Here is a 27,347-nt window from a genome sequence, read left to right on the forward strand (position 1 = left end):
CGATGAGGTCCTTAGCCGTTAGAATGCTCGGTGCCTAGGGTTAGGCATCGGACGCTAGCACCGGACTCACCGGGTAGCGTCCGGTCCTAAACTCAGGGAGGTTGTAAACTTCCCCCGAGCACCGGACGCTAGCACCGGACTCACCAGGTAGCGTCCAGTCCTAAACTCAGGGAGGTTGTAAACTTCCTCGGAGCACCGGACGGTGGCACCGGATGCTGGGAAGTAGCGTCCGGTGATCTGTCAGAGGCAGGTACAGTTAGCCGTTGGGAGTCACCGGACGCTCGGTGCAGAGCGTCCTGTGCAACATCAACAGCGTCCGGTGACTCCGTTTTCAGTGTAAAACGGTTGGCCGACCCTTGGACTTCGTGGGGTGTATTTATACTCCTCCACCTTGTCCATGAGAGGTCTCTTGCCCATTTGTTCAACTGAGAAACACCTTGTGGTGCAAGAGAGTAGCAAGAGCCTAGAGAGGATTGAGTTTTGAGAGATTTCTTGTGAGAATCCTTCTCTAGTTGAATTCCAAGAGTCAAGTGTGCATCCACCACTCTCTAGTGCCTTGTTTGGGTCAAGTGAGAGTTCTTTGCTTGTTACTCTTGGTGATCGCCATCACCTAGACGGTTCGGTGGTGATTGGAGGCACGAAGACCACCCGGAGTTCTTATGGGTGGCTCGTGTCAAGCTTGTGAGCGGTTTTGGGCGACTCACCGTGACAGAGTGTTGAAGAATCAGCCCGTAGAGAGCACTTGGTCCTTGCGCGGACCAAGGGGGAGCAAGACCCTTGCGCGGGTGCTCCAACGAGGACTAGTGGAGAGTGGCGACTCTCCGATACCTCGGCAAAACATCGCCGAGCACTTTCTTCCACTACTCCTTTACTTTCTAGCATTTACTTTGTGTTTTTACATTCCTAGAATTGTCATGCTAGAATAGGATTGGAACTAGGTTGCAAAACTTTTATCCGGTAGCTCTCTAGTCACACTAGGCACAAGGGGTTGAATTGGAGCTTAAAGGTTGCTTAAATTTTTAGAGAAGCCCAATTCACCCCCCCCCCTCTTGGGCATCTTGATCCTTTCAAATATGTTGAGTCTTGCGGTGTAACCTGAAACATCTATTTATGCCATGGTAAGAATTAATAGGGTAGCCTTAGACCTATAACTTGAATTCTAAATGAAAGATACAATCTAGAGTTTTAACTAAACATGTGGATAGAAGATTGCAACAATTAAACTAAACGTAGATTCCTAAGGTCACAAAAGATATGTTACAAGAGCTTATATAACTTAAATTTAGGTTTCCACTAAATATTAATCCTCACAAGAACCCTAGGAAAAATATGAATCCTACAAATTCTCACAGAAATTAAAAAAAATCTTGGCATTAATTCAGTACTCTAAACACTATTTATGATAATAACTATTGGATCTACTTTATTTTCTAAATAATGGCCCACTTTTTGTTACAACATAAAGTAACCCATGCATATATATTTAAATTACCCACCTAAATCATTAAAAACATAATCTAAAATAAATATAAATTTATATCTAATTACCCATGTACTGTTATAATAGATAATCTATGCAACCCTTAAATTTGCGACTAATTATCACTTTTCGTCATTACTAAAAAACTAAAGTATCCCCTCAAATCTATATCTAAATTGTCAACCCTTTATATTATAAAAATATATGTTATAGTTCATCAATCATGAAAAATATTTTATTAACAACTTATATAGTTATCATTATGAAAGTTGTTAGTTTAGATATATTTATTTATACATTCTTACTAAATAATTTGAAATTTTAAACATCTTGAGAAGTGAGGAGGCTAGCGCAGAGTGGGCATGGCTCTATTTTCCTAGAGTTTGAGACTTTGGAGTAAACTATCATTATAGTGCTTAAATATTAATATCCTCTTGAGGTTAGCACTGCTATTGATCTTTGATCTCACTACAACATCTACCATTGATCTTAAGTGACATGATGCAAATTTTAAATGACGATTTATACCATAGTAGTATTTAAGGTCGCAGTCAACAACCTAAAATCCTTAAATTTTTTTAAAAAATATGAATGGAGAGTTAATAAAAAAACAATAAGGATGAGAGTTTTAATTTAACTTGAGGATAAAAAAGTATGTAGCAATAAATAATATGGAAAACTGAAATCAAAATTTAGATTTATGACATCAAAAGTCATCATAGTTTAAGCTAAGGTTTGAACTAAGTACATATTGAACATATACAGAGGCGTGTCATACAAAGGAAAAACATCATAGATATGGATTTTTAAAAAATATAGATTAGTAATTGATAAGTTTATCACGGCTTGATAAAGATTATATAGACCTAAATGTCCGAAAATAAACAAATTAAAATACAACTTAGTATAATTTTTTAGTTAGAGTTAGAGGTATTAAAGATTAACTAATTATGTCTCTTAATATTTTAGTCAGAGTGAGAGTTTGATCGACTCATAACAATAATGACCACACAGATATTCAGCTATTGCTCTACTTGCACGAAAAAAGGGGTCGGGCTATCGTGCACGGGAACATCCGGCCTAGCAACGTGATGTTTAATTCATCTATGGAGGCCATGCTGGGAGATTGGCATAAAGCCACCATTGACAGCATGTGGTGGTGTCCCTGTCCCTGCCAGCATAGAGCAAGCAGAGCTGGGAACGTGTCCCTACATGGCCCCAGAACGTGATGTCCTATCATGCATCAGCTTACCGAACCACAAAACTCAATAGAGCTTTCCATACGACTATACATAAACTTGACATCAGGGCGTTTAAACTTAAACCTTTCATTCAAGAAACACAATTAAGTTCTGTAAGCAATTTATGCTATGTACTCCCTCCATTCCAAATTATAAGACATTTTATAGCTTTTTCTATAGACTTAGATATACTCTATGTCTAGATGCATAATAAAAACAATGTATCTAGAAATTAGATATACACTATGTCTAGATGCATAATAAAAACAATGTATCTAGAAAAGATAAAACATTTACTGATAAAGAACAGAGCAACGAAAGAACAAATAACAACATATTTACATAGTATGATCATCTGTGCACAAGCACGTTGCAAAACTCACTTTACATATATTTGATCTAAAAGTACACATGTACATCTCGCTTCCATTTTGATTCTGTCTTAATTTCATTATGCCTGGATTCGTCCTATGACTGGTAGTAAAGATCTGCCTTCATAGATCCAATGGAGGTGTGTCCTGGTTCATTGACACGATCATTCAGAACTTGCATGAGTCATCATGTAAACATAAATTTGGTTAACATAAACAATACGTCAGGTTGATTAATCCAAATATGAGCACGAAGTAATCCACAGATGATTCATTCACATATCACGACGCAATCTACAGTCTGTATTTCAGATACCTGAAGCTATACCAAGCAAAACAAGGCAAACCTCAACTGACAAGTATAATTTTGTAGGCATAGGTCAACACTTCTTGTGACAAACTTCAGAGCATAAAGCTTGGAGCAAGATCAATTCATCAATCATATACTGAACATAAATACAATGTGAGATTGCTTTTGAGATTATTCAGGTCAATGGAGAAAACTCACCTTGTGCAAAAGATCATGGGCAATGTAGTCCCAAGGAAGAGACACAGACATCAAGCAGCACTTCAGAGGCACAAGCTCATCATCCATCCGTTTGTTAGCAGATGCAGAATCATAAGCATGCTTCGCTAGCTTTGATGCAGCAGAAGCTGCTCTGTGAACAAGGACTCGAAAGCTATCTCCTGGATCTTTCTTTGACTTCTCACGGCTCTGATCTAATAACAAAAGTAAGCACATCCAAATGAGAATGTGTTGCATGTTGTGCACAACAAGCAATTGAAAGCTACAGGTTTGCATGTGGATCTGAGTGAGCAAAGTTGCAGGAGGATAGTGGATCATTAAAATCTGCTACACAGTTCATGTCGAATTATCAGAAATCATTTCAAAATGGAAACTAATTTGATCTGTACTTTAGTGTGGTACAATGCTAAATAGACAACATTTGCAGAGGCAAGACTGAATAGTAACTGATGCATATTTAGTTTACATGTCGAGAAGTACATCTTGGTTGAGAGTGCACACCCTTTCTTATAACAAACCAATACAATAACAATAAAAGTTTAACAACAGGTACTTTAAAGGCATATGAAACAGTGAAATCTAGTCTACAGACATAAAGGAAGAAGTATTCCCAAGCTAAACATAACGGACCTGCAATGCCACAGACAGCTACTTCCACCTCTCCACGTCCTTCTGGGCCCCTCATGAAAAGTCTGTCAAGCTTATTGTGGTCATGCCCAAGTGAGAGGAAGCTCCCAAATTTTGATCTGCCAGCTATCGCAAAAGACGAAGATACATTTACACTACAGTTTAAACAAAACATCAATTCAAGTAGGTAAAAGATAGCATTATGTGAGAAAAGAGTTCATCCACTAAAAAATAGCATATTGCCACTGGTGCTTAAGCACCAAGGGAAAGTAGGTAGTAGATGCAAATTGTGAACTCAAATACTAAATATCACCATGAAAGTAACATTGTTTATAGGATAAACAATGTAGATAGAGAAGCACTCACCATCATAAGCCTCACGGACGTTTTGGTAGCTCACGTAACCTGAGAAGAGAGTTCTCTGCAATGACAATCAAAGATCTTGCTGAATTATACAGTACAAATACCACCCTGATGTTATGCACAATTTTTGAGTAACTTAATGTACCTATATTGTAACATTAGATCCAATGCAGCACCGGGACCAGATGGTTTAAATGCAGCCTTTTATAAGGCCTCTTGGGATTGGATTGCTAAATATGTTCATGGTCTTGTTGTTTCTTTCTACATGACTAAAAATTTACCTGCTCAAATCAACTGCACTCATATTGCGCTTATTCCCAAAACTAATTCCCCTCTTACTCCTAAAGACTACAGACTGATCAGCTTGTGCAATGTGGCATATAAAATCATAGCTAAATCTCTGATAGAATCAAGCACCATCAGCCACACATTATCCATCCTTCCCAATGTGCTTGTATTCATGGTAGATATATTGCCTCCAATATTATTATTGCTCAAGAAATTATTCATAGTTTCAATCTTAAAAGTTGGAATCAAAAAGCTTTTTTCTTAAAACTTGATCTTGCTAAAGCTTTTGACAGGACAGAATGGAATTTTATTGTTAAAGCTCTCAGAAGACAGGGTTTTAATGATCATTTTGTTGATTTAGTCTACAAATGTATTTCTACCACTACTCTCTCTGTTATTATTAACAGTGAGCCCACTCCTTCATTCCATCCTCAGCGTGGTGTAAGACAAGGTTGCCCTCTCTCACAGTCTCACCTTACCTCTTTATTATTGCTGTGAATGGACTTTCTATCACCTTGCAGCAACAATCTGATGCTCACAATATTCAAGGAGTTATGTTGGGGCCTAACTGCCCCAATATTCATTCGCTCCTCTTTGCAGACGATTTGATTATTTGTGACCGAGCTACTTTTCAGGAAGCAACTAATATCCACCTGATCCTCCAGAATTTTTGCAATTTATATGGTCAGACTCCCAATTTAGCTAAATCTTCAATCATGTTTAGCAAAAATGTAGATAACAGAAGTAAGACAGCTGTTAAGTTTCTGATCTTACTCCTAACAAAATTTATCTTGGCCACCCTCTTATTTTTAATCACAGTGATAGAGCTAAAGCTTATGATTTCATTCTGAACAAGTTCAGGGCTAAGTTGACTATGCTTAAAGCCAATAAACTCAACCATGCTGGTCGTCTTGTTTATATTAATTCAGTTCTTGCTTCCATTCCAATTTACTACATGTCAACTATTCTCTTTTCTAAGACTTCCACTTCCAAGATCACAACTATTATTCGGAATTTTCGGTGGGCTGGTGCCCAAGAGGACAATGCAACTTATCCGTTCCATTTCAGGTCTTGGTGAGACATTTGTAGGCCAAAGAAAGAAGGGGACCTAGGAATAAGAGATCTGCTGACTGTCAATAGCAGCCTCATTCTTCATGATGCTTGGAATGTCGCCACAGGTAAAAACCAATTTCTCACAGATATTCTCAAAGCCAAACATTTCCCCAATGCAAGTTTCTGGACAGCTCGTGACAGTAGCATTAAATCTGCTTTTTGGTCATCCATTTGTCAAGTGAAAAACATCTTGATCGAGAATTGCACTGTCCAAAATCAGAAAGGTGACTCTAGTATTTGGTCTACTCCTTGGTGCTCCATTTGGAAGGAAATTCAAAATCACATCAAACTACCTATCTCCCTTCCTAATTTGCCTCACAATATCTCTGAGCTGTGGACTGCTGATACACATGATTGAGATACTAATTTCATCTCACAGATTTTTTATAATACTGCTACAGCTGCTATATGTAGTGTTGTCACTGTTCCGTCCAGTGACAAGGATGTGGTCAAATGGAGACCTGCCCCCAAAGGTAATTGTACATCAAAAGAAGCTTTCAAGCTTCTAAATTCTCAGATGCAGGTACAGCTTCCCACCCAGGGATCAAGAAGTGTTACTACCCAACCTATGGAGATTCTAAGGAGAGTATGGGCTCACAAGCAATTATCCCCCAACATGAAGGCTTTCACATGGAGGCTGATAAGAAGAGCTATTGCCACAGGAGTTCGAGCTGGGAGTCTTTCCACAAAAATTAGTAGTGAAAATTGAAACATGTTAGAAAATGACTCATTTGTTCTTCCATTGCAGTTTTGCCTTTGCAAGGGCGGTTTGGTCCTCTTCCAAAACCCCGTTGCGCACCTCTTTACTTCCTTTTGAGCAGGATGGTATTCAGAAGAGCCTAGCTGCTATCATCAACAAAACCACTGCAGATAGAGGAGCTACAGCGAATCATCCTAACTCTCTGGTACATCATTCCTGGTACCAGAGCCTAGCTGCTATCATCAACAAAACCACTGCAGATGAAGAGCCTAGCTGCTAGGAATGATGTCCGATTCAAAAGAAGGAAATGGTCTGTTTTGCAGATTCACCATGCTATTGAGGCGGATATCGGTGTTGCTGCTAACTGTGCTCGAATTGACGCCAAAACTGAAAGATCAAGGAGTGGCCAAGCTGTCCGACAAACAATGAATTTGCAGCAAAACATTTCACCAAATGCAGGAACCATTTCAGATGGAAGGAGCTCACTAAACACTGCTCCACAACAGCACTTCAGCGTTGGGGTTGCCCAGCGACCAAGCTCTTTGCAGGTACCCCATGTTGCTACCCGGAGCCAGGTGCTACACGGATGCATCCATAGCTCCTGACATGACACAACCAAGCTCAAAGAAAGCAGGTCTTGGGATTTTCATCCTAGATCCAAGAAGTAATCTAAAGCTCTACATCAAGGTGCAAATCTACAACATCACTTCGGTCATCATGGCAGAAACTGCGGCTATGGCTTTTGCAGCCAAAGCTTCTTCTATGCTTCAGATTGAGGAAGTTTCTTTCCTCACTGACAGCCAACTCCTGGTAAACTACTTCAATGGTCCTGACCTCAATCATCCACCACATTGAGATGCAAAGCCTTTCACTCAAAGATTCATAAACTCAGTGTCCAACAAAAGGATCCAAGGCCTTGTTTAGTTCCCAGAAAATTTTGCAAAACTTTTCACATTCCCTGTCACATTGAATCTTGCGACACATACATGGAACATTAAATATAGATAAAAAAATAACTAATTACACAGTTTACCTATAATTTGCGAGACGAATCTTTTGAGCCTATTTAGTCTATGATTGGACAATATTTGTCACATACAAACGAAAATGCTGCAGTGCCCATTTCCCAAAATATTTTGGAACTAAACAAGGCCCAAGTGCTCAAGGTTCAAAGGAATATGAATGCTACAGCTCATACACTAGCTAATCAAGCTTTCAAATTCTCTGGAATGCTTTGTAATTTGGCAAGTGTTAGATGTTCAAATGTCTCTCATGCAAGTAGCTGCCCCCTCCTAATGGCACTACAATCTGTATCCTGGGAACATTTCTCTATCATTGCAGCTAGTTGCTGCTACTAAAAGTGTGTATTTTGTCAAAAAAAATGTACGTATATTGCCAATGGGACAGTAGAGAAACAGGACCATTTACTTGATTATTTCCTATTATTCTTGGTAGATATGGATGTTTCAGAAGAGCTCATAAACTTTCTTCCATAAATTTAGTGAAGGCAATCACAGATGGCTTCTGTGTGAAATATGAAACCAGCTGAAAACGAATTGAGGTAATCCTTTTATTGAGAAACCAATCAAATTATTTAGGAAATAGATATATTGGTTGGGAAAAGATAGATTCCTAATCCCGTTCTGCAAACAAGTTAAATACTCAAAAAAATAATAGCCAATGTCACCAACATCTAGACATGATAAACAGAAAATATTCAGGTGCTTTGACAGTTTCTGCACTTGCAGAAATTTTGGTACTGGGACTTGCTGAGGTGGAACTACAACCTGATGTTTCGGATGTTCATAGGTACTCATCTAAATCTGGTCAGTACTCATCTAAATCTGCATACAGATCACTGTTTTGGGGGTCAGTGACATTTGAACCATGAGAATTAATTTGGAAGACCTGGGTACCGAATAAATGCCTTTTTCCTATGGTTGGTTACTCATAACAGATGTTGGACAGCGAACAGATTGGCTCGTAGAGGTTTACCTCATCCAGTGCAATATCCCTTGTGTGTGCATCGCTGATCTTGCCCCTCATCTTTTCGCGGCTATCCCCAAGAGGAGGGTCAAGAAGCGCACTGTCCAGGACGCCCTTTCTAACCGATCTTGGATTTTGGATATTCAGGGAGCTCGTACAGTTGGCGTGATTGTAGACTTCCTTCTTCTTTGGGATCTTTTATTGGACTTTCAGTTACAGCCGGAAATTGAGGACAGACATATATGGAGGTTCTCCTCTAATGGGCAGTATTCAGCTAAGTCGGCTTATGATGGTTTCTTTTTGGGTTCTACCGTCTTTGGACCATGGGAAAGGATCTGGAAATCTTGGGCACCTCCTAAGTGTCGCTTCTTCATGTGGCTGGTCGCACACAACAAATGTTGGACAGCTGATCGCTTGGCATGTCGTGGGCTACCCCATCCGGAATATTGTCCTTTGTGTGACCAAGAAGAAGAGACTATCGATCATCTTCTTGTCCATTGTGTTTTCGCAAGGGAACTATGGTTTAATCTCTTTAGACAGGTTGGTCTTCAGAACTTGTCCCCTCAGCCCACTGAGTTTTCCTTCCTTGATTGGTGGGAGAAGGCCAGCAGCAGCACCACTGTTGAGTTGACAAGGCAAGGAATTAATTCTCTCATTATTCTCGGAGCTTGGACTATTTGGAACCACCGCAATGGGTGTGTTTTCGACGGAGCAGCTCCAAATTTGGTTCGTGCCGTGATGGCGGCTGGGGAGGAACGTCATTTGTGGTCCACGGCTGGGGCTCGAGGGCTTTCGTTTCTGTCTGCCCTCCTCCCTGGTAGCTAGCTAGATTGGCTTTGTTTGTGGTAGTGGTCGCCTTAAGTAGCTTTGTTGCGGGCGCCAATGTAACCCTAGAAACAGGTGGGGTGTGAGTGCGTGTGTGTGTGAGTTTGTGTGTGTGTGTTGTAGCGTTGTTCGGGCTCTTGCCTTTTACCCTCTTCTTAATATAATGAAGCGCAGCTCTCCTGCGTTTTCGAGAAAAAAAAAATCAGGAGGATGAGACCATCGATCATATATTGTCTAGTTGTGTGTTCTCAAGAACAGTGTGGTCACTACTCTTTCGCCACTACAGACTACCGGACATCTCTCATTCCTTGAGGACAAGGGTTTCTTTGACTGATGGATGAGAGTTAATGCTTTGTTGCCCAAGGAAGTGAAGCAAAGTTAGAATTCATTGATTACTTAGGCTTGCATGTTGACATGTTGTAGAAGCATTCTAACAACTGTGTCTTCAATGGAGCTAATCCCAACATCCAGCTTGTGATTAGATCATTAGAACCTTCCTTGAGGAGGCTCATCTTTGGTCCCTTGCTAGAGCTAAGGGTTTAGCGCATTTAGAAGTGGTCGTTAGCTAGATGACTTGATTCTATTCATGCCTGGTCGTGTTGTTTTTCTGTTACGGGCACGTTTGTAACTGGTTTTTTTTAGGTAAGGGTGTGGTGGGTGGTGTTGGTGTATTTTGTATCCCCCTTTTTTCTTCTTAATTAATGCAATGATACACAGCTCTCCTGCATATTCGGGAAAAAATGATAAACAGAAACCTTCATAGCTCTGAATTACGAGAGAGGAACCTTTGGTGGTTTTTCTTGGGCACTCCCACAGCTCACTCCAGGCTGTATATTTGAAACAGGATTCTTGGACTCAGTTTCTTCAGGAAATGCTGCCCCATCATGTGCATTGAGAATCACACAATAGCAGTGTTCAGGATCTGACAAAACCTGCTTAAATTAGAAGAATACAGTGCTCAACAGGGTCAACTTCAGGAAGTACAAACATGGTGAAAAACAACAAAAAGGAAATCATGCAACATCAGAGAATGCGCATTAACAATTACAACATTCATGTTACCTGGACACTATGTTGTACAACTACAAATTTGATATAATTGCACAGAACCTTACCACAGCATCAAAAGTATCATCAAAGTCGTCTACTGAGAAAAAGATGTTGGGATATGCTGGTACTGTTTCTACAGCCTGTCCACATATGCATGAGCTCCTATTAGGACTTAAAAGACTGCCTCTTTCAAAAATGGTGCAGAATAGAACCCTTACCTTCCTTCGGTCAAGATGAAAATTTACACGGCTAGGGGACGCGTATACAGTTTTTGTAACCTATTTCAATGAGAATGAGACAAGGTAGTTAATACAAACATAAAAGCCTCTCAATACCTCTGATGCAACATCAATACTACATGTCAGCCATATAAGTGGGGCATCTTCCCTATATGATAGTTCTGATTCTTTCCTTTTCATGCAGAAAATACAGGAAACATGCAGTCAAAGGGCAATGAGAAATGGAGAGGGTAATGGAATTAAATTATGAAGGAGTACTCTGCAACAACCAGTTACTGTAGAACTTCCTATCATAGAGGAACATGTTTCAAGTACAGAAATAAGTATGTGCTTTCTCAGTTAATTCTATGTACTTACGCTTAACGATTGATATTTAGTTTAACTGGTATGCCTAGTTCACATATACTATAACTTGGCAAACTAAATCAAACTATTTGCAGGCATCTCTTAAAGAATTAACTTAGGTATCTTTCAGTCATTGCAAAGTTGGAATCAAATGATTTTTCAAATGTATTAGTGAAAATAAGAAGTCTCAAACAAAGCATAAGAAGCAAACAACTTTAGTTTTAGTCTGTGCACATCTAGGAAAGAATTACTGATGACTAAAGGAAAATACTTTTTGTTATTGTACCTTATAAACTGGAGACAGCTGTTTGCTTTTCGCTGCACGGTTGCGAAGATCTCCAATGCTGTGGAAGTAGCTCGTGAGATCCAACAAGTGACTATACAGTATCCACAAACAATAATGGATAAAAAAGTATCACAACTGATTCTAATTTTCTGTGACAATGGATGCTACAAGAATCTAGGATCGTCAAGTCCTTTAGCATGCCACGACAAACGCATGAATAAAAATAATTTTGATCATCCTAGTTGTTCAGTAAGCTAATGATTTATGCCAGGTCCAATCCTCAACCTGTTACCTGGAACAGAAGCAAACCTTTTACCCTAACCTACATGGCCCAAAAGAACGATCATGTGCAACTGTGCAAATTTAAAAAAAAAGGATGAGAAATCAAGACACAAGAGGATGGACATCTGTATGTGGTTCATATCAGAACTGCTACATTACAATTTATAAGTAAGAGCAAAGAAATTACTTTATTAAATCATTATGAAAGTTGTCTTTGTTCATACATAGAATTGTATGCACATTATTCAGGATAACTACTAGTAATCATGCAGTTTTTTACCAAACTGTTGCAGAAACATACCCAAATATTGCAACAGTGACAGTGTACGACGTGTGAGCAATTAAATTCAAATAGAATGAACGTTCCCAATCAACCTCCACTGTATTAATACTGATCTTCTCAAGCTGCTTCACATAAAATAGATGATGTTAACTATCACATCAACCCAAAAAGAACATGACTTGTTATCACAGATTTCACACCTAACCATATGTTAAACAAATGTAATAGGCACAATGGCTAGGATATCTGACAAACATGAAAATTACAATACTGCATCTCCATGTGCTGATGTATATGCATGAAGTTGGATGACATTCACTCAGATAGGACTCCACAATAAGTTTTAAGGAAAAAATCTAAGAAGGACATTCATGCCATAAGCCCATAAGTCCACTTTTCAGTGCATATTCTTAACTTCACTGGATAATTGTACACATTTATCATCAGCACTAGTTATTGTGTCAGTGAAAGAAAACCAAAGAAAAACACTGCATTACTCAAGTAAACTTAAAAACAAATAAGGATGGTGTATGCTCTGAAACTTTGAGTCAGGGAAAAAACATTCAGAGGAACAATGAGGCACACCTTTTCATAGTACCCAATGAAATGAACTCACATACAAATGCCACTAAAAAACAAATGAAAAGCAAGAAACATGAAATATTTTTTCTTGAATCTATTTCAACGAAGCCATAAGCATTAGGTCTCAGGAGATCTGAAGTAATGTAGACCAGGTATTTCTTCATTTACCGTGGGAGCCCATCTCCGTACAAAAAAGGGAGGCGGATCTTCCATGTTATCATTAAAACCATAACCATGCAATTTCTGCATCAAAACCAAGTAATATCAAGATGACAAGAAGAGAGTGGATTTTCAAAGAACATTGACCTATTAAGCAAGAATGAGGACTAAATCAGCAGGAACCATAATGAGTACCTACCATGTTATTAACAAAGAAGACGAGGTCGTCATCTTCACTTCTTTTTGGTTGCCTGCCACGCACAAAGAATAGATCGAGCATTTCATGCCAGAATTTATCATCCATTCCTACATCTGATGCATCATCCTCAGCATCAACAATTGTCCACCCAATCAAATGTGAGTGCTTCTTCACCATGGTCAACAACTCTGTCCTGAAAAAAGAGCATGCAGAAGAGAGAAAATTGCTTAAACAACTTTTCTTGTTTATCATAGGGTAGCTTGCTAAACCTGCTCCATAATTCAAGAGAATGAAAAATCTATAAACAGGGCATGAACCTAAGCAATTACTCAAGGTGGATAAACGACTTAGATGACTGTTAGACTGTAACAGATTTGTAGAACAGATTAACTTGTGCATGTCACAAAAGGTGTGCAGAAGTACATGGGGCACATAGGTTATTTCAATTTCCATCTTCATATAGCCAAACAGTAGATTTACTAATTATACATGGTAATGCCAGAATTTGGGGCCAAAAGCATATGCATGAATGTTGGGTTGGAGTAGAGAGGAGGACCCACCAGCCACCACAGAGTGTATAGTAATCCAAGCAATTTCGAAACCATTGTAGTATAAAGTCAAATAAAAAAATGAAACAGCAGCAGCAACTGAAGGCAATCATCAATAGGCGTGAAATTTAGCAAGCTTAGTTGTTCATGTTTGTTTGTTTGGGGCCGTTGATTCCATGGAATGGTTGCTCCTATTCAGCCCTCTGAACCAGGTTTGATGAGAATTCGCAACTATGTAGTACAAGGAAGGAACGAATCGGATCATAGGCTAAAAATAACCCATCTCCACAAACCACAGTACAATGCTTGTGATAGGCTAATTTTGGTTTCCGCAATTCCACTCCCTCGCTGCTTCTCTCTCCCCGCAGTCGTGGCGTGGAGACTGGAGTGCCCCATCCACTGATCCCCATCCTGATTACTTAAGAGGAAGGAAGACCATTAAGGAGGGGTTCACATCGCGCACATACCTTGAGGGCGATGATGATGCATCCATGGTGCCGCCGAATCTGTGGGCGGCGACCTCGCCAGACGAGGAGGGGGACGAAGGAGAAGGCGGCGCGGCCATGGCGACGGGAATTGGGTGGGGAATCCAACCGATTCCGAGGGCACGCGCGTCGGAAGCAAAGCAGGCAGCCGCACTCGCCCGCACGCCTCCTCGCTCTGCTCTCCGGGATCCCCTGCTCTCCTGCACAGCACGGCACGGCACGGCGTACATACGTGGCTTGAAACGAGGTTGGCCAGGCTGCAAAAGCTGTGGGAAGAAGAAAGTCCGATCAGACGAAGAATAAGGCCCAGTAGGCTGGCACTGGCGTCAATAAGGCCCGTTGGATTGCATAGGCCCAGAGAGCATATCCCAATAACAGCATCTTGGGCCAAACATTAAGGCATTGTTTAGTTCAACCCAAAAACCAAAAACTTTTCAAGATTTCTCGTCACATCGAATCTTACGGCATATGCATAGAGCATTAAATATAGATAAAAATAAAAACTAATTACACAGTTTGTCTGTAAACCGCGAGACGAATCTTTTAAGCCTAGTTACTCATGATTGGAAAATATTTATCAAATAAAAACGAAAGTGCTACAGTATTAAAATTCAAAAACTTTTCGAATCTAAACAAGCCCTAAAACTTGTCCAGTGATCTCTTTGGAAAAGTCCACATTACCTCTTCAACTTTAGACCTTGTTTAGTTCACAAAAAATTTTTGGCTTTGACTACTATAACACTTTTATTTATATTTGACATTTATTATCTAATCATAGACTAACTAGGTTCAAAAGATTTGTCTCGTAAATTCCAAGCAAACTGTGCAAATAGTTTTTATTTTTGTCTATATTTAATGCTTATCTCTACTCTACAGCGTTGGTATAACAATCACTCTTCACTCCTTACTTACTTGTATGCCTTGCTAGTTGTTTAGTTTGTTTAGTTTAGTCTTCTTGTTTAGGAGTGTAGCAAGCTTCTAGTTGTGCTTTCTTGTTGTAACTAGTGTTTAGCTTTCTTGCTAGACTTGTGTAGGTGGCTTGCATAGCTTAGTTGTGCTAGTGCTAGAATAGCTTCGCCTTTTGTTTTACTAATCAACTTGTCTAGTTGAAGTTTGTAGAAAATTTAAATAGGCTATTCACCCCCCTCTAGCCATTTGGACCTTTCACCGTGCAATATCTGCTGAGAAAAAAGATGTTTTAACTGGTGACTAAAGACTAAAGGTGAAATTTCATAGGATTAAGTAGCTTTTGATGGCTAGCAGACCTGGTTGCACCCACTCCTCATCAAGGCTTCACTCGGTTGGATATTTTGTATTTTCTTTTTATTTTAGATCTCGTTTGACACGAATCCACTTCACTAGTAAAAAAGTTTTTTTTTATCTTAAACTCTATTAACAAGTTTGACTAAAATCATAGAAATTTTTTAAAAAAATTATGACATCAAATAGATATAGTATGAAATTTTAATTAATGAAGAACCTAGTGATACCTAGTTGGTACCATAAATATTATTACTTTATTATATAAAAAATCTGATTAAATTTGAGATATTTTGACTCTTCAAAATTTTTAAAATAATTTATAATTTGGAATGGAGGGAGTATATCTCTACAATTGCAACGTGAGAAAAACAAATCAACTAAGATGAGAGGACGATCCCCAACTTCATTAATTTGCTCGCCAATCTACTTCTCTTAGGCCCTGTTTAGTTTCCCACCTAAAAAATTTTCATCCATCACATCGAATCTTTAGACACATGCATGGAACATTAAATGAAGATAAAAAAATAAACTAATTACACAGTTTGGTTAAAAATCGCGAGACCAATCTTTTAAGCCTAGTTAGTCTATAATTAGCCTTAAGTGGTACAGTAACCCACATGTGCTAATGATAGATTAATTATGCTTAATAGATTTGTCTTCCAGTTTCCTGACGAGCTATGTAATTTGTTTTTTATGAGTTTCTAAAAATCTCTCCCGACATTCTTCCGACATATCCGATGTGACACCCAAAAATTTTTCATCTCCAATCTAAACAGACCCTTACTTCTGTTTTAGGAGAAAGCAACGGATATTTTGTGTCTGATTTTCGTTGAGATATTTCCACGAACTAGTTCAGAGCCCGTGTGAATTGTGATGACATCAGAACTAGAGAAGCGTATGCACAACACCAGCTACGCTGCACCAGAACCGTGGCTAGTTTGACTGACTGACGAGCGGGCCCAGCACTCCTCCAACGAAGCGGAGAATCCGTATCCCACGCCATGGAGTTGTGGGTCCCGTTCATACGACAACGAAAAAACGCGACGGCATTTGTTGCGCGGCAATTTCTGGTGTGAGTCGCGCTCGGCCCTTCTCTGTTCTCTCCATTCCCTCTGTTATTTCTGCTCCATGCAGGTGGTCCTGCGTCCTTGTGGGGCCGGCTTGTCATTGACGCTGCAGTCAAGGTCGGTCTTTAGTGTCTTCACACATCTACTTAGCTCCGACTGGAATTGGTAGATATACACAGCAACGCCACCCGGCACTCTACCAAGTTACACATAAAAAACAATAATATTGACTGACTTGTCCTACCGTGACATAACGGGAGATTTATATTTTTACCATTATAAAAAGCATCACTCATCCGAATATCATTTTTAAAATATCACTTACAAATTTACCAGATAGGAGAGAAGAAATACATCTTGTGAAAAGACAAAGCTGCCCCTGCCTTGCTTCTTTCTCTCCCTCTCCAACAGTTGGGTCCATAACTCTACTCACTGTCAGATGGGGCCCACTTGTCATCTTCGTCTCCTACCTCCAGAACCTAGATTGGAGCCGGTCACCCCATCCATGGCTGCCGAGCGACAGAGGAAGTAGAATAGTGGCGTGCTCTATTGGCGCACGGCGTATGTCTTCAGCAAGAGCAGAGAGAAGCTTAGAGTGAGTGCACGACATCCTATGTTGCAGAGGAGACTATCGCCGCACGCCATTGCTGATTCGAGGTCGAGCTCGTTGATCTCCGCATACACAACACCTCTTGCCTCCCAGCCTCCTCCTTTGGTGCCGCAAGGACCCGCCACAGCCGTCTATCTGCTCAGATTCACAAGTAAGAGCTCCCTGCTCGACCATGGCGTTCGAACAGTGCGGCACAAGTTGTAGCGGCACAAGCTCCCTGTTGGACCATGGCATTCGCGACCGTGCTCATGGACAAAGGGCGAGGGAGTGGTTGAGGCCTAAGGGCGAGACCGAGGCCAAGCCAATGGAGTCGGAGCTCGCCCGCGCCATGGCCAGGGTTGTACATGTTGAGGTCCGGCATCACCACCACTCTCGTGGATGGCTAGGCCGCCACAGATAGCCGCCAACTAAGCCAAGCCCCACGTCTGATGTGTGCGGGCCTCAGCTTGCTCCTCCACTACCGCTCACCGCTAGTTGAATCGGCCTAGCTTTGATCGTGGTGTGCTAGAGGTTGTCGACGAAGATGACGAGTCGGGCCCACCTAGCAGTGAGAGGAGGCATGGGTCGCAGCTGTCGGGAGAGAAATCCGGTGTTGAGGGCAGGGGCAGCTTTGTCTTTTCACAAGATGTCTCCATGCTGGCATTGTGACCTGGCATGCCACTCACGCAAAAACGTATGTTTTTGGTAAACATGTAAGATTTCTTCTCTTCCATCTGGTAAATTTGTAAGTGATATTTTAAGGATGATATTCGGATGAGTGACGTTCTTTATAATGGTAAAAATATAAATCTCCCTGACATAACATGTATTTTATAAAGATTAGTGGTCCTCCAAAATTAAATATGAGCCTTCTGGCTTCATAGGTTTATACATACACATCATCTATATGGAATGGAATATAGAAGCAAATGTGGAATGGTCATAATTTAGTTTGATACAGGTTTAGGACATGGGTACCTAAGGTTAATGGTTACCTAGCTAAAAATTATTCAAATTTAGTCTTAGCACATCCACACATGAGTGCTAATAGGTGGGCTAATTTTTAAATAAAGCCTTCAACTAGTTGTTAAACAACCAGTTAGCCAACGTCAGCTAATTTAGGCTATTTTTTAGGGTCAACTAGTAACTAGATATGTGTACACTACTACAGAAAAACTTAAACATAGTAGGCATTTTGTATTTACCGTGGAGGTTTTTTGCAACCGCCACACATCTAAACAGACCCAAAATATAGTAAATTTCCTTCTGGATTCTAGTCTCTGACTTAGCATATAAGTGGTCACATTTTCACCTAGCTATTTTGTTTTAATGGTAGACATCACACATGTCGATATAGTGAAACATATGTAGTGACATTTCAATATTAAGATTTGCTGCCCTAATCTAACAGTAGTTGTTCATAGCCTATATGTGTCTATGTGATCTTTCTGTTTCTGTTGATTTTTGCAAAAGAAATGGTATGAAGTTATATTAATTTTAAATTAGATCGTGCTTTTATCTATTTTCATGGCATGACAGTTTAGATTGTATCTCATTTGTTTGCTATCTTGTACTACATGGTACGAACCCAGGGTTGAATTTGAATGACATGCTCGTTGCTAATGAGCAACCAATAACTGATAAGAAGCATATTGAATCATAAATATAATTACTCTATGGTCATATGCTTCAAAATTTAGAAATAGAATCGGCGAAGAATTGTCCAAGAATTTTAGAGCCAAGAATGAAGAATCATTATATGAACTATAAAATAATTGTGCACATGCACCAACTACAAACTCAAGGATGACCACATTGATGAAAGAAACAACTATGCTAATAGTGTAAAGCAGAAGGAGATGTAAACAACAATAATATCTAATTATATCATGCGCAAAGGCATTGCTTTTTGTCGTAGCACAATTACTTAGTACCAATGTGAAGGTGACGTTGCATCAAGTACCATTGAGGTCGTTAATGTTGTGAGCATCATATTAGCCCGTGAGTCTGATGGTGCTTGTTCTATGCGTATCGTGACAACATTTCACTTTGTACCATGGCGTGCTGGGTTTCCATATGAAACTAGCTTGGCTAGCACATGGGAGCTAAGCCTCCCGTTGGCTAAGATTTGTGCTTGCAAGGATGATTTTTTTGGCTTCTATTTGTATCCTGGTTGACCAAGATTCCAAGAACACTCAATGGTTGGTCAGTTCTTAGATTCCCACCATCTCGCTAATGCAGAGGCGAAGTTTTTGTTTTTACCACATTACATATCGCTAGAGTTAGGCCATGGTAAGAGCATCTTTAGTTTTTCTTTTGGGGTTTATATTTTTGTAATTTGTTAAAATTATCGAAAAGAGGTATCCAATAGTTTTGCATTTGTGTTTTGCAATTTGGGCAACTTGGCAATTGAGAGAGAAAACTTGGCATAAATACAAGGCCACAGACCGCTTGGCAAACGCCGATCGAGCGCTTCTCCCGCGCTACTCCCGCGCGTGAGGGACTCTTCGTGCGTGGTGACAAACCTTGGAGATCGATGACAACCTGCAGTCCACGGCAGCAGGACGAAGGACTCTATGGCAGGAAGCCTTCGATGACGACCTGCAGCGTCTCACATACAAGTACTAGGAAACGGTGGCAACCTAGATGCTCACGAACCGGCGGTGCGGCGATGAGAAAATGCCGCAAAGAAGAAACGCGTGCGACCAAAAGCGCGGGACCAGATACGGTGTGGAAGAAAAGTCGCGGCAAATACGGTTGAGTCGATAATTTTGGTTTTTACTAAGTCAATTATGCCAAATATTTGAAGATGACTTTTTTTTCTACTTATATATTGTTTTAGGAGTTGACAAACTACAATAAATAACAAATAAAAAATATCAAGCAGAATTGTTCACATCCTGCGAGCCAAGCTAGCTGAGGCCTTTTGCAAGTCCCAAACCTAGATCAAGACAACCAATCATCTAGAAGCTGCACCTCGTGAGCCTGGCCAGGCCAAATAAAATGAACTGATCACACTCTAAGATGTTTATAATGTTGGATCATAAAATCGAAATTTGATAATGCCAGAACAACTAGATAAAAAAGGGATGATAGGATAGGGTAAGACGCTGATGAAGTAGGATATTTTTTGTGTTGAAAAAAAGTGTGCAATCCTAGTCCTACTACGACGATGATCAGCCGATCAGGCAAACAACGAGAAAGATCGACTGTGGTCAAAACGCGGTGGCTTGTAGCAATATTAGGACGAGGAGGCTCTTTCATTCACAACTATAGTGAAACAGCACGACGGGGGCACGACTCGTACGGTCATACCCGGGCTGAGCCTCCGATAGTCCGATTCGATCTCCTCCTCCGCTTCCACCTCTGCCGGTGCGGGGGCGCGGCGGGAGTCATGGAGGGAAGGTGTCGAGGAAAGCCAGCGAGATAACCCACCTCAATTCCACTCCTGAGCTCGCGCCCTCCTCCGGCGCCGTCGTCTTCCCTGTCTCAGTCCCTCACCTCGATGGACTCACTTGCCGCCGCCTGCCTCTGCTCCCGCCGTCGCCGCGCTCGCCGACTCCTCCTGGCCGCTGCGGCGGCCACCGCCGGGTACGGCCTCTACCGCCTCTACCGCCACCACCGCCGCCGCATCGTCGCCGCCCTCTCCCTTGCCGACGCCGTGTCCCAGGTCGGTTCCGACCTCGCCGAATTCCTCCGCTCCGACTCCGACCAGGTCCCACGAAGCCTCCTCCAGCTTTCCAAGCTCGCCGCTTCCGAACCCGTCTCCTCTGCTGCGTCTTCCCTCTCCGAGTCCCTCGCCTCCGGCGTCCTCCGCGCCATCTCTCACCAGCGCCAATTACATCAACAGCAGCAGCAAAACCCCCAAACCCCGCTCCAAGATCGGATCTTGGATCGCCTCCTCTCCCCCGAGGGCGCCGGATTCGCCTCCGCTGTCGTCGGAAGCTTCGCGAGGAACCTCGTTTTGTCCTCCTGCGACGCCCGCACGGCGGACGCCGGCGACCGCGAGGAGCCCCGGTGGCTGGCTGCGCTCTGCAGCGCCACGGGGAAGGAGGCTGCCGCGGACCTCGTCCGAGTCTTCGTCAGCACCGCCGTAGCGGCCTACCTCGACCGCACCGCCGCAGTGCGCACCAACAGCCAGCTGCTCGCTGGCCTCTCTGACCCAAGGCACGAGGCCAAGGTCAAGGACCTGGCTGTCTCTGTCTGCAACGGTGCTGTCGAAACCTTCCTCAGGACGTCGCGGCAGCTCGCCAAGGAGGCCTCCGATGCTCGCACTGAGGCAGCAGCAATGGAGCGTGTGGTGGACGATTCAGACAGCAGCAACTGCGTGATCCAGAAGGTTTCAAGCACGCTGGCCGCTCCGAGCAACAGGAGATTTGTACTGGACGTCACAGGCAGGGTCACTGCAGAGACGGTCCGGTCATTCCTTGACTTCCTAGCGCAGCGGATGTCTGATGGGGCCAGGAAGAGCATTGTCATCGCCCGTGATGAAGTCGCCGAGAGGGGGCTCGTTGCTGTCAAGTACCTTGGCGCCAAGTCCATGGCCATCTTTACCATCTCCCTAGCATTGTGCATGCACATTTTGATGGGAACACGGTTTCTATTGCCAGCGTAGCCATCTGGCTGGTTGGGAGCTGGAATTCCATGACAGGTGATTGATTACTACTTGTCCTGATTGTAGGTGCAGAGTAAATTATGTAGATTTGAAATTGATCCTATAATACAAGTTGTCCTTCTCTTTTGTGTGTTGGTGAAAAGTGTGAAAATTTAAGCTAGAAACCTGTGGGGTTTGTAGTTGATTTTTGTTTTTTTGGTTGATGGAAGTATATATGCATCTGAAATGACACTGGCCAATTTGGCAATGTGATTTTGAGGTTAGACACCTCTATTGTTGTGTCCTTATAGCTGTCACTAGCTTGCTACTGCTGGTTGTTTTTGTTGTTATAAGCTGTTGATCAATGTAAAACATCCAGGCAGAGCAACAGGTATCTTAACTGCTTGCTCTTGAAACTCTCTTTTGTACACTTTTTAGTTGTAAGAAAGGGAGAAGTGAAGTGAATAAGTGGGGTTGATTTTGCACATGTCCCTTTGTCTTATTTTCCTTTTCTTGTTAAACTAATTGAGCTCAACTGAATGATGAATCAATGCAGCCATCTGTAGATAGGATCTGTGCTACTTAAGCAGTAGCTCTTATACTTTGCTGCTGACCTTTGGTTTCGATTAGCACTTATCATTTTGAAGTGGTGTCACTGAGTTTATTTCATTTTCAATTTCTAAAGCCACACAAAACATTTGCTTGTCTTAGACATATACTATTCAAGTATTTTTCATACCAGTTAGTAGTATACCATCTGCTATACTTTCTGTCAAGTAGCAGGTCTGAATCAGCTGAATTGATTTGGAGTATGTCCTTGATTTGCCATATTTAGCTCAATGCATGTGGCACCCCCATTCCCCCAATGAACCACATTTAATTCTTTACCTAAGTGGGATCTCCTAGCATTTAATTGGGTGTTTCAGTAAGATGAAACAGCTATACAGGATTGGTTTCCCTGTATATTATCAGACTAGCAGTGCCTTCTCTCTAGTTTAGCAGCATGTGCCATCCTAATTCCAGAGATGTTTGAAGACTAGAGGTTAGTTTGCTTGGTTACTACTTAGATAAAGTTGATACCAAGAGTGAATGATCTGGGGCCGGTAGTCAACCTGGGTTGGGTAAGGCCGTAAGGGGTGGTACCAGGAATGGTCCTGACGTGGTGTTGTTGTGGCCTCAACTGAGTGAATAACAGATTGATCATGGAAACATTCAAATGCATGCATATTTCGACGGGAATGATGTTCCTATTGCTGAATGAGCTTAGCTGCGTTGGAGTGGAAATTCCATTTTTGGGTTGTTGATTACTACTTCTCATGATTATGGTTGGCTGTGGCTGCAGAGCAAATTATGTAGATTGCAAATTGATCTTGTATACTGCTAACAGTCCTTTAGTTTCTCATCTTAGTGAAAAGTACGAAAGCGCAATGTAGTAAAGGTAGAAACTTGTTGGATTATGGTTGGTTGTTAGCAAGTGTCGGTTTGGTTGATGGAGGCACACATGGGTATGCAGCAGCAAGATGCCTAGATCACACTGGGTCAATTCGGTGTTTTTTTTGTGAGTATGGTCTGTGTGGTGTCCTGTATTGTTGCTTCCAGTAGTGATTAGCTTCTTGTAGTAGGTTGTTTATGCTGTCTGTCAATGTAACAAAAAATGTCATCCAGAACAGTAGGAGCAGAAAACTTGTCTGCTTATCCTTGACGTTCTCTCTGATATGATTTGTAATAGAGAACATGAAGTACATAGATGGATGCATGCCTTTTGTATTTCCTGGCTTCTTGATATGACCTTTGTGTTCCCCCCATTTTTTTTTTCTTTTATGAATGCAGTCCAATGTACTCAAAGGAAGCATGAATTGACATAATCTGTGGTGACTACGTAGCTTTTACTTGGTCATTAGCCTTTGTACTATGACCAAAGATAAATGGCATATGTGACTTCTTGTTTCCAGACTTTTCAATTCCTAGAACATGTGTATTGTCCTGTATCCACTATTTGAGAAATTGCTTTTAGTAAGAGTACACTATCCGTGACTGTCGACCTGCAAGAAGCAGGCAATGTTAGACTGTTAGGGCCTGTTTGGAACAAAGGAATACAAAACAGAGGAAAGAAATAAAATATAGGATTGAGGTGTAGGTGTTGTGGAAAAACAGAGATATAGATAGAGGTGTTTGGAACGCAAGAATTATGACAAAGGATTGTCAAAACATGAGGTGTGATTAAAAGAGTGAATACTTGTTTTATTATTCTATATTTGTCATTACAACGTCAAATTTTAATTACATAGGATCTTAGAGCCAGCTAATTGCTTCTTCTCTGTTTGTGCCTCGGGTATACACGAAAACTAGAGCTCACAGTGGATGTTTTATCTCCTCCATTTGGTGAAGAAGAGCTTTCCTTTCCTTTGGAACATAGGGACTCATTCCTCCATTCCAAACAACAATTCTCTAAACCATTCCTTTGGATTCAATTCCTCTACTTTTCCTTTAAACCCTCCATTTCAAACAGGAAAAAGTCTACATAACCTCTCAAACTATCTAGACTAGAATACTTCATCCCCAAACAATAAAACCGGCTATTCTACCCCTGAACTTTCAAAACCGGTCAAATAACCCCCTAGAGTGGTTTTAGAGGGTAGTTTTGTCTTTTTCTTTTTTATTTATTTCCGTTGAATCTTTGAAAAGTCATAATAAATCACAAAAAAATCATAAAAAAAAATTCAATTTTTTTTGGACTCCTTATGTGTAGATCTACACAATGAATATATAATATGGTATATATTAGTACAAAGTTTTTGTTGAAGCTTTAAATCTATGTTTTTCTATAATTAATAAGAATAGTTCATATATGTAGTTACTATGGTCCAATTGTGGTAATTTTTATGGTGGATTCATTATTGTATGCTTGAACTATGGTACAAGTTTTGTACCCATTGGATCATGTATAACTTAGTTATAGATTTATTTAGCTTTATTCTTGTTAAATCTATGCCTTATCTATAACTAAGTTATACGTGATCCAATGAGTATGAAATTTTTACCATAGTTCAAGCATACAATATTGAACACACCATAAAAATTTTAACACAATTGGACCATAGGAACTACATATATGAATTATTCAAATTAATTACAGAAAAATATAGATTTAAAGCTACAACAAAAACTTTGTACTAAAGTATACCATATTATATATTCACTGTGTAGATCTACTCATCAGAAGTCCAACAAAATTGAACCTTTCTATGATTTATTATGATTTTTCAAAGGTTTAGAAAAAATAAATAAAAAAAAGACAAAACCACCCTCTAAAACCACTCGAGGGAATTATTTGACCAGTTTTGAAAGTTTAGGGAATAGAATATCTAGTTTTATAGTTTGGGGATGAAGTGTTCCACCCTATATAATTTGGGGGATTATGTAGACTTTTTCTATTTCAAACAGGACCTTAGCATGCGGTAGGTCATGCCCAGATTTTTGGAATGGAGGGAAGACATGTCGTCATGTTTGGTTTAGGAGGATGGGTTCATTTTAGTTCTACTTTTGGTCAAGAGATTTTGTAGAAGTGGGATGAGTCACTGGCTCATGGGGTTTATGTGACAGCCTCTCAACCTTCTGCACGCCACCACACCAGCTCGCCGAGGCCACTCGGGCCCTTCGTTCGCCCAAGCCACGTGTGGGTTTGGCGTGCCCACTCACTGAGGCCTCCGTGCTTGCTCGACCAGACCAACGTGCGTCGAGGCTGTGCCACCATTTTTACACACGTGACACAATATTTTTATCGAGGTTCACTTGCTTCCTGGCAAGTTAGTTCCCGTTTTAGTAATACACTCCACTTAATAGATCACGAGCTAATTGGCAATCCAAAGCCAAATCAGCAGGTGCCGCACATTTACTCACAAAAATGGAGATTCTCCAAGCCACGAGCAATCCACTAGAGTAGCAAATTGCGATCTCCAACGAGAAAGGCTCAAGAACCCCTTACAAATCACTTGGTGAGGCCGGAAATAATCTCCAATCACTTGGTGAGGCTCGAAACAACCTCCACTGCTCCAATCCATCTAGGGCATCGGGAAACACCCAAGAGTAACAAGAAATCCATAGCAAATTTAAATATCAAGTGCCATTAGATGCAACTCTCAAAGTAATGCATTTAAATCTCACTAGGATTAGCAATCAAGTAAGGAGATGAGCGGAGGGGGTGTTCTCTAGCTCAAAGTATGTCTCAAGTATTCAGAATGGCGAGAGAGAGACCCCTAAACACGGCAAAGTTCTATTTATAATGTTTCACCCAAAGGCTAACCGTTAGGGGCAAACTTGGGGATGTCGAACGCTCCAACACCTACCCGTTGGATGTGGTAGAGCGTCTGACGCTCGCCTGCCTCGCGTGTTAGATCGCATTGGACATGACATCCACACACCAGACGCTACTCAGAGAGGTCTATGTTGACATTAATTAACTCCAATTATAAACCGTCAACTAATGCCCAAGAGCTAATTAAAATGAACCAAAGTGCCTTTGATTTGATTTAAACCTAATGAGTTGCATGAGTTTTGATGTTTTCACTTATTTTGTAGATATTAGATATTTTATACATAAAAGCATCTCAAATGATGAATTAGAGCATACCATTGCGAAGAGCTTGTCTAGATGATCAAAATGGATATATCATTCATTATAATTGAAGTCCCATGAGAGAGTCCTTATTGGATACGCTTTGGAACACTCTAGAAGACACCCACCAAGCAATAGTTTTAGGAACTAATCTAACTAATTCCACAGCTTTGGTGAATTATGATTTTCCAGGGATTAAATTAGAAATAGATGAGGAAGAGTAGGAGTCAAGGAACCAAATCAAATCACGTTGAAATTCTGCAAGAATTGACGGAAAGGTTCTAGAAGACACCAGAGGACACCAACAAAGGAGAAGTCGACCTGGCCCTGAGCCAAGCCAGCCGGCCTACCAAGTGGGGCCAGCCAGCCCAGGTGGGTCCCACCTGTCATCTAGCTTCGCACGATGGTTTCCAACCGACCTCTACAACACATCTTGACCATTGTTTTAAGTCAGTTTGATCTAAGCGCTACGATTGATCCCACCAGTCTATATAAGCAAAAGCAGACCCCCTGAGGTATGTTGAAGACTTTAATTCATTATCTCCAGATAAGATCAAGAGAGGAGTCCCTAGAACCTCTCTAGAGCCTACCAATCAAGAAGTAGACTAGTACACCTCTAGTTAGGTTCAAATCTAGTATTAGAACAAGAACTAGAAGAGAGAGAAGTAGAAGATCTAGAAGAAGCTCCGAGTCTGTTAGTGCTCCTTCTTCAGCTTGTATCCACAGATTCAAATTCTTTAGGAGCTTGGATCAGAGATTTCTTTAGTCATCAACTTCTATTAGTCAGTAAGTTTATTGTTCTTCTAGTTTATGAGTTTTATTTAAGTATTTTGATCTAGTGCACTAGGTTAAAATATAATTCATAGTGTAAGCGTGGTGCTTTGGCTCTGGTGACTCATAGATGCACCCTATAGTCCAGATCGGTGGTAGATCATGAAGGTGACAACTTTGTTGAGTCTTATATAGTCCACCTCCCATCTGTAGGTGATATTCATAGGAGACCTTTTGTTACATGGTAGATTTATACTATGTTTGCGACATTCCATAGTAATTCTTTAGCAGATCAATAAGTACAAAAACTCTCTAAAAGTAGAATTAGAGCACCTAGTTCTCTCTCTCAACCCTCATGAGTCTCATCCTTGATTGTGCTCAGGGATTAAGCCAAGATCAAGATCCCTCCATCCATTTCTTTGGGTTCGATATTAAAGCTAGGTCATCTTGGTGAAGTGCTACATCGGTAT

General features: G+C 41.0%; 2 protein-coding genes across 7 annotated transcripts; one reads left to right on the forward strand and one right to left on the reverse strand.

Moving 5' to 3' along the window:
• On the reverse strand, positions 3,014-14,213 carry LOC8086264 (uncharacterized protein KIAA0930 homolog). Of its 6 annotated transcripts, none has more exons than XM_021450451.1 (12): positions 13,961-14,203; positions 12,946-13,138; positions 12,756-12,830; positions 12,024-12,130; positions 11,441-11,498; positions 10,789-10,848; positions 10,636-10,710; positions 10,306-10,455; positions 4,612-4,666; positions 4,249-4,371; positions 3,601-3,812; positions 3,014-3,239 (listed from the first exon to the last, which is right to left on the reverse strand). In XM_021450451.1, the coding sequence occupies exons 1-12, from the start codon at positions 14,056-14,058 to the stop codon at positions 3,216-3,218; spliced, it is 1,230 nt and encodes a 409-aa protein (XP_021306126.1). In that variant the 5' UTR covers positions 14,059-14,203; the 3' UTR covers positions 3,014-3,215. The 6 variants fall into 6 exon arrangements, with proteins under 6 accessions (XP_021306126.1, XP_021306135.1, XP_002467403.2 ...); XM_021450460.1 differs by having other exon boundaries at positions 12,024-12,127; positions 13,961-14,202; XM_002467358.2 differs by having other exon boundaries at positions 10,306-10,452; positions 12,024-12,127; positions 13,961-14,201.
• On the forward strand, positions 20,161-23,369 carry LOC8086265 (protein PHLOEM PROTEIN 2-LIKE A10). Its single transcript, XM_002464796.2, has one exon. The coding sequence runs from the start codon at positions 20,403-20,405 to the stop codon at positions 21,510-21,512; it is 1,110 nt and encodes a 369-aa protein (XP_002464841.1). The 5' UTR covers positions 20,161-20,402; the 3' UTR covers positions 21,513-23,369.

The sequence above is a fragment of the Sorghum bicolor genome, chromosome 1 (genome assembly GCF_000003195.3).
Source record: "Sorghum bicolor cultivar BTx623 chromosome 1, Sorghum_bicolor_NCBIv3, whole genome shotgun sequence".
NCBI lineage: Eukaryota > Viridiplantae > Streptophyta > Magnoliopsida > Poales > Poaceae > Sorghum > Sorghum bicolor.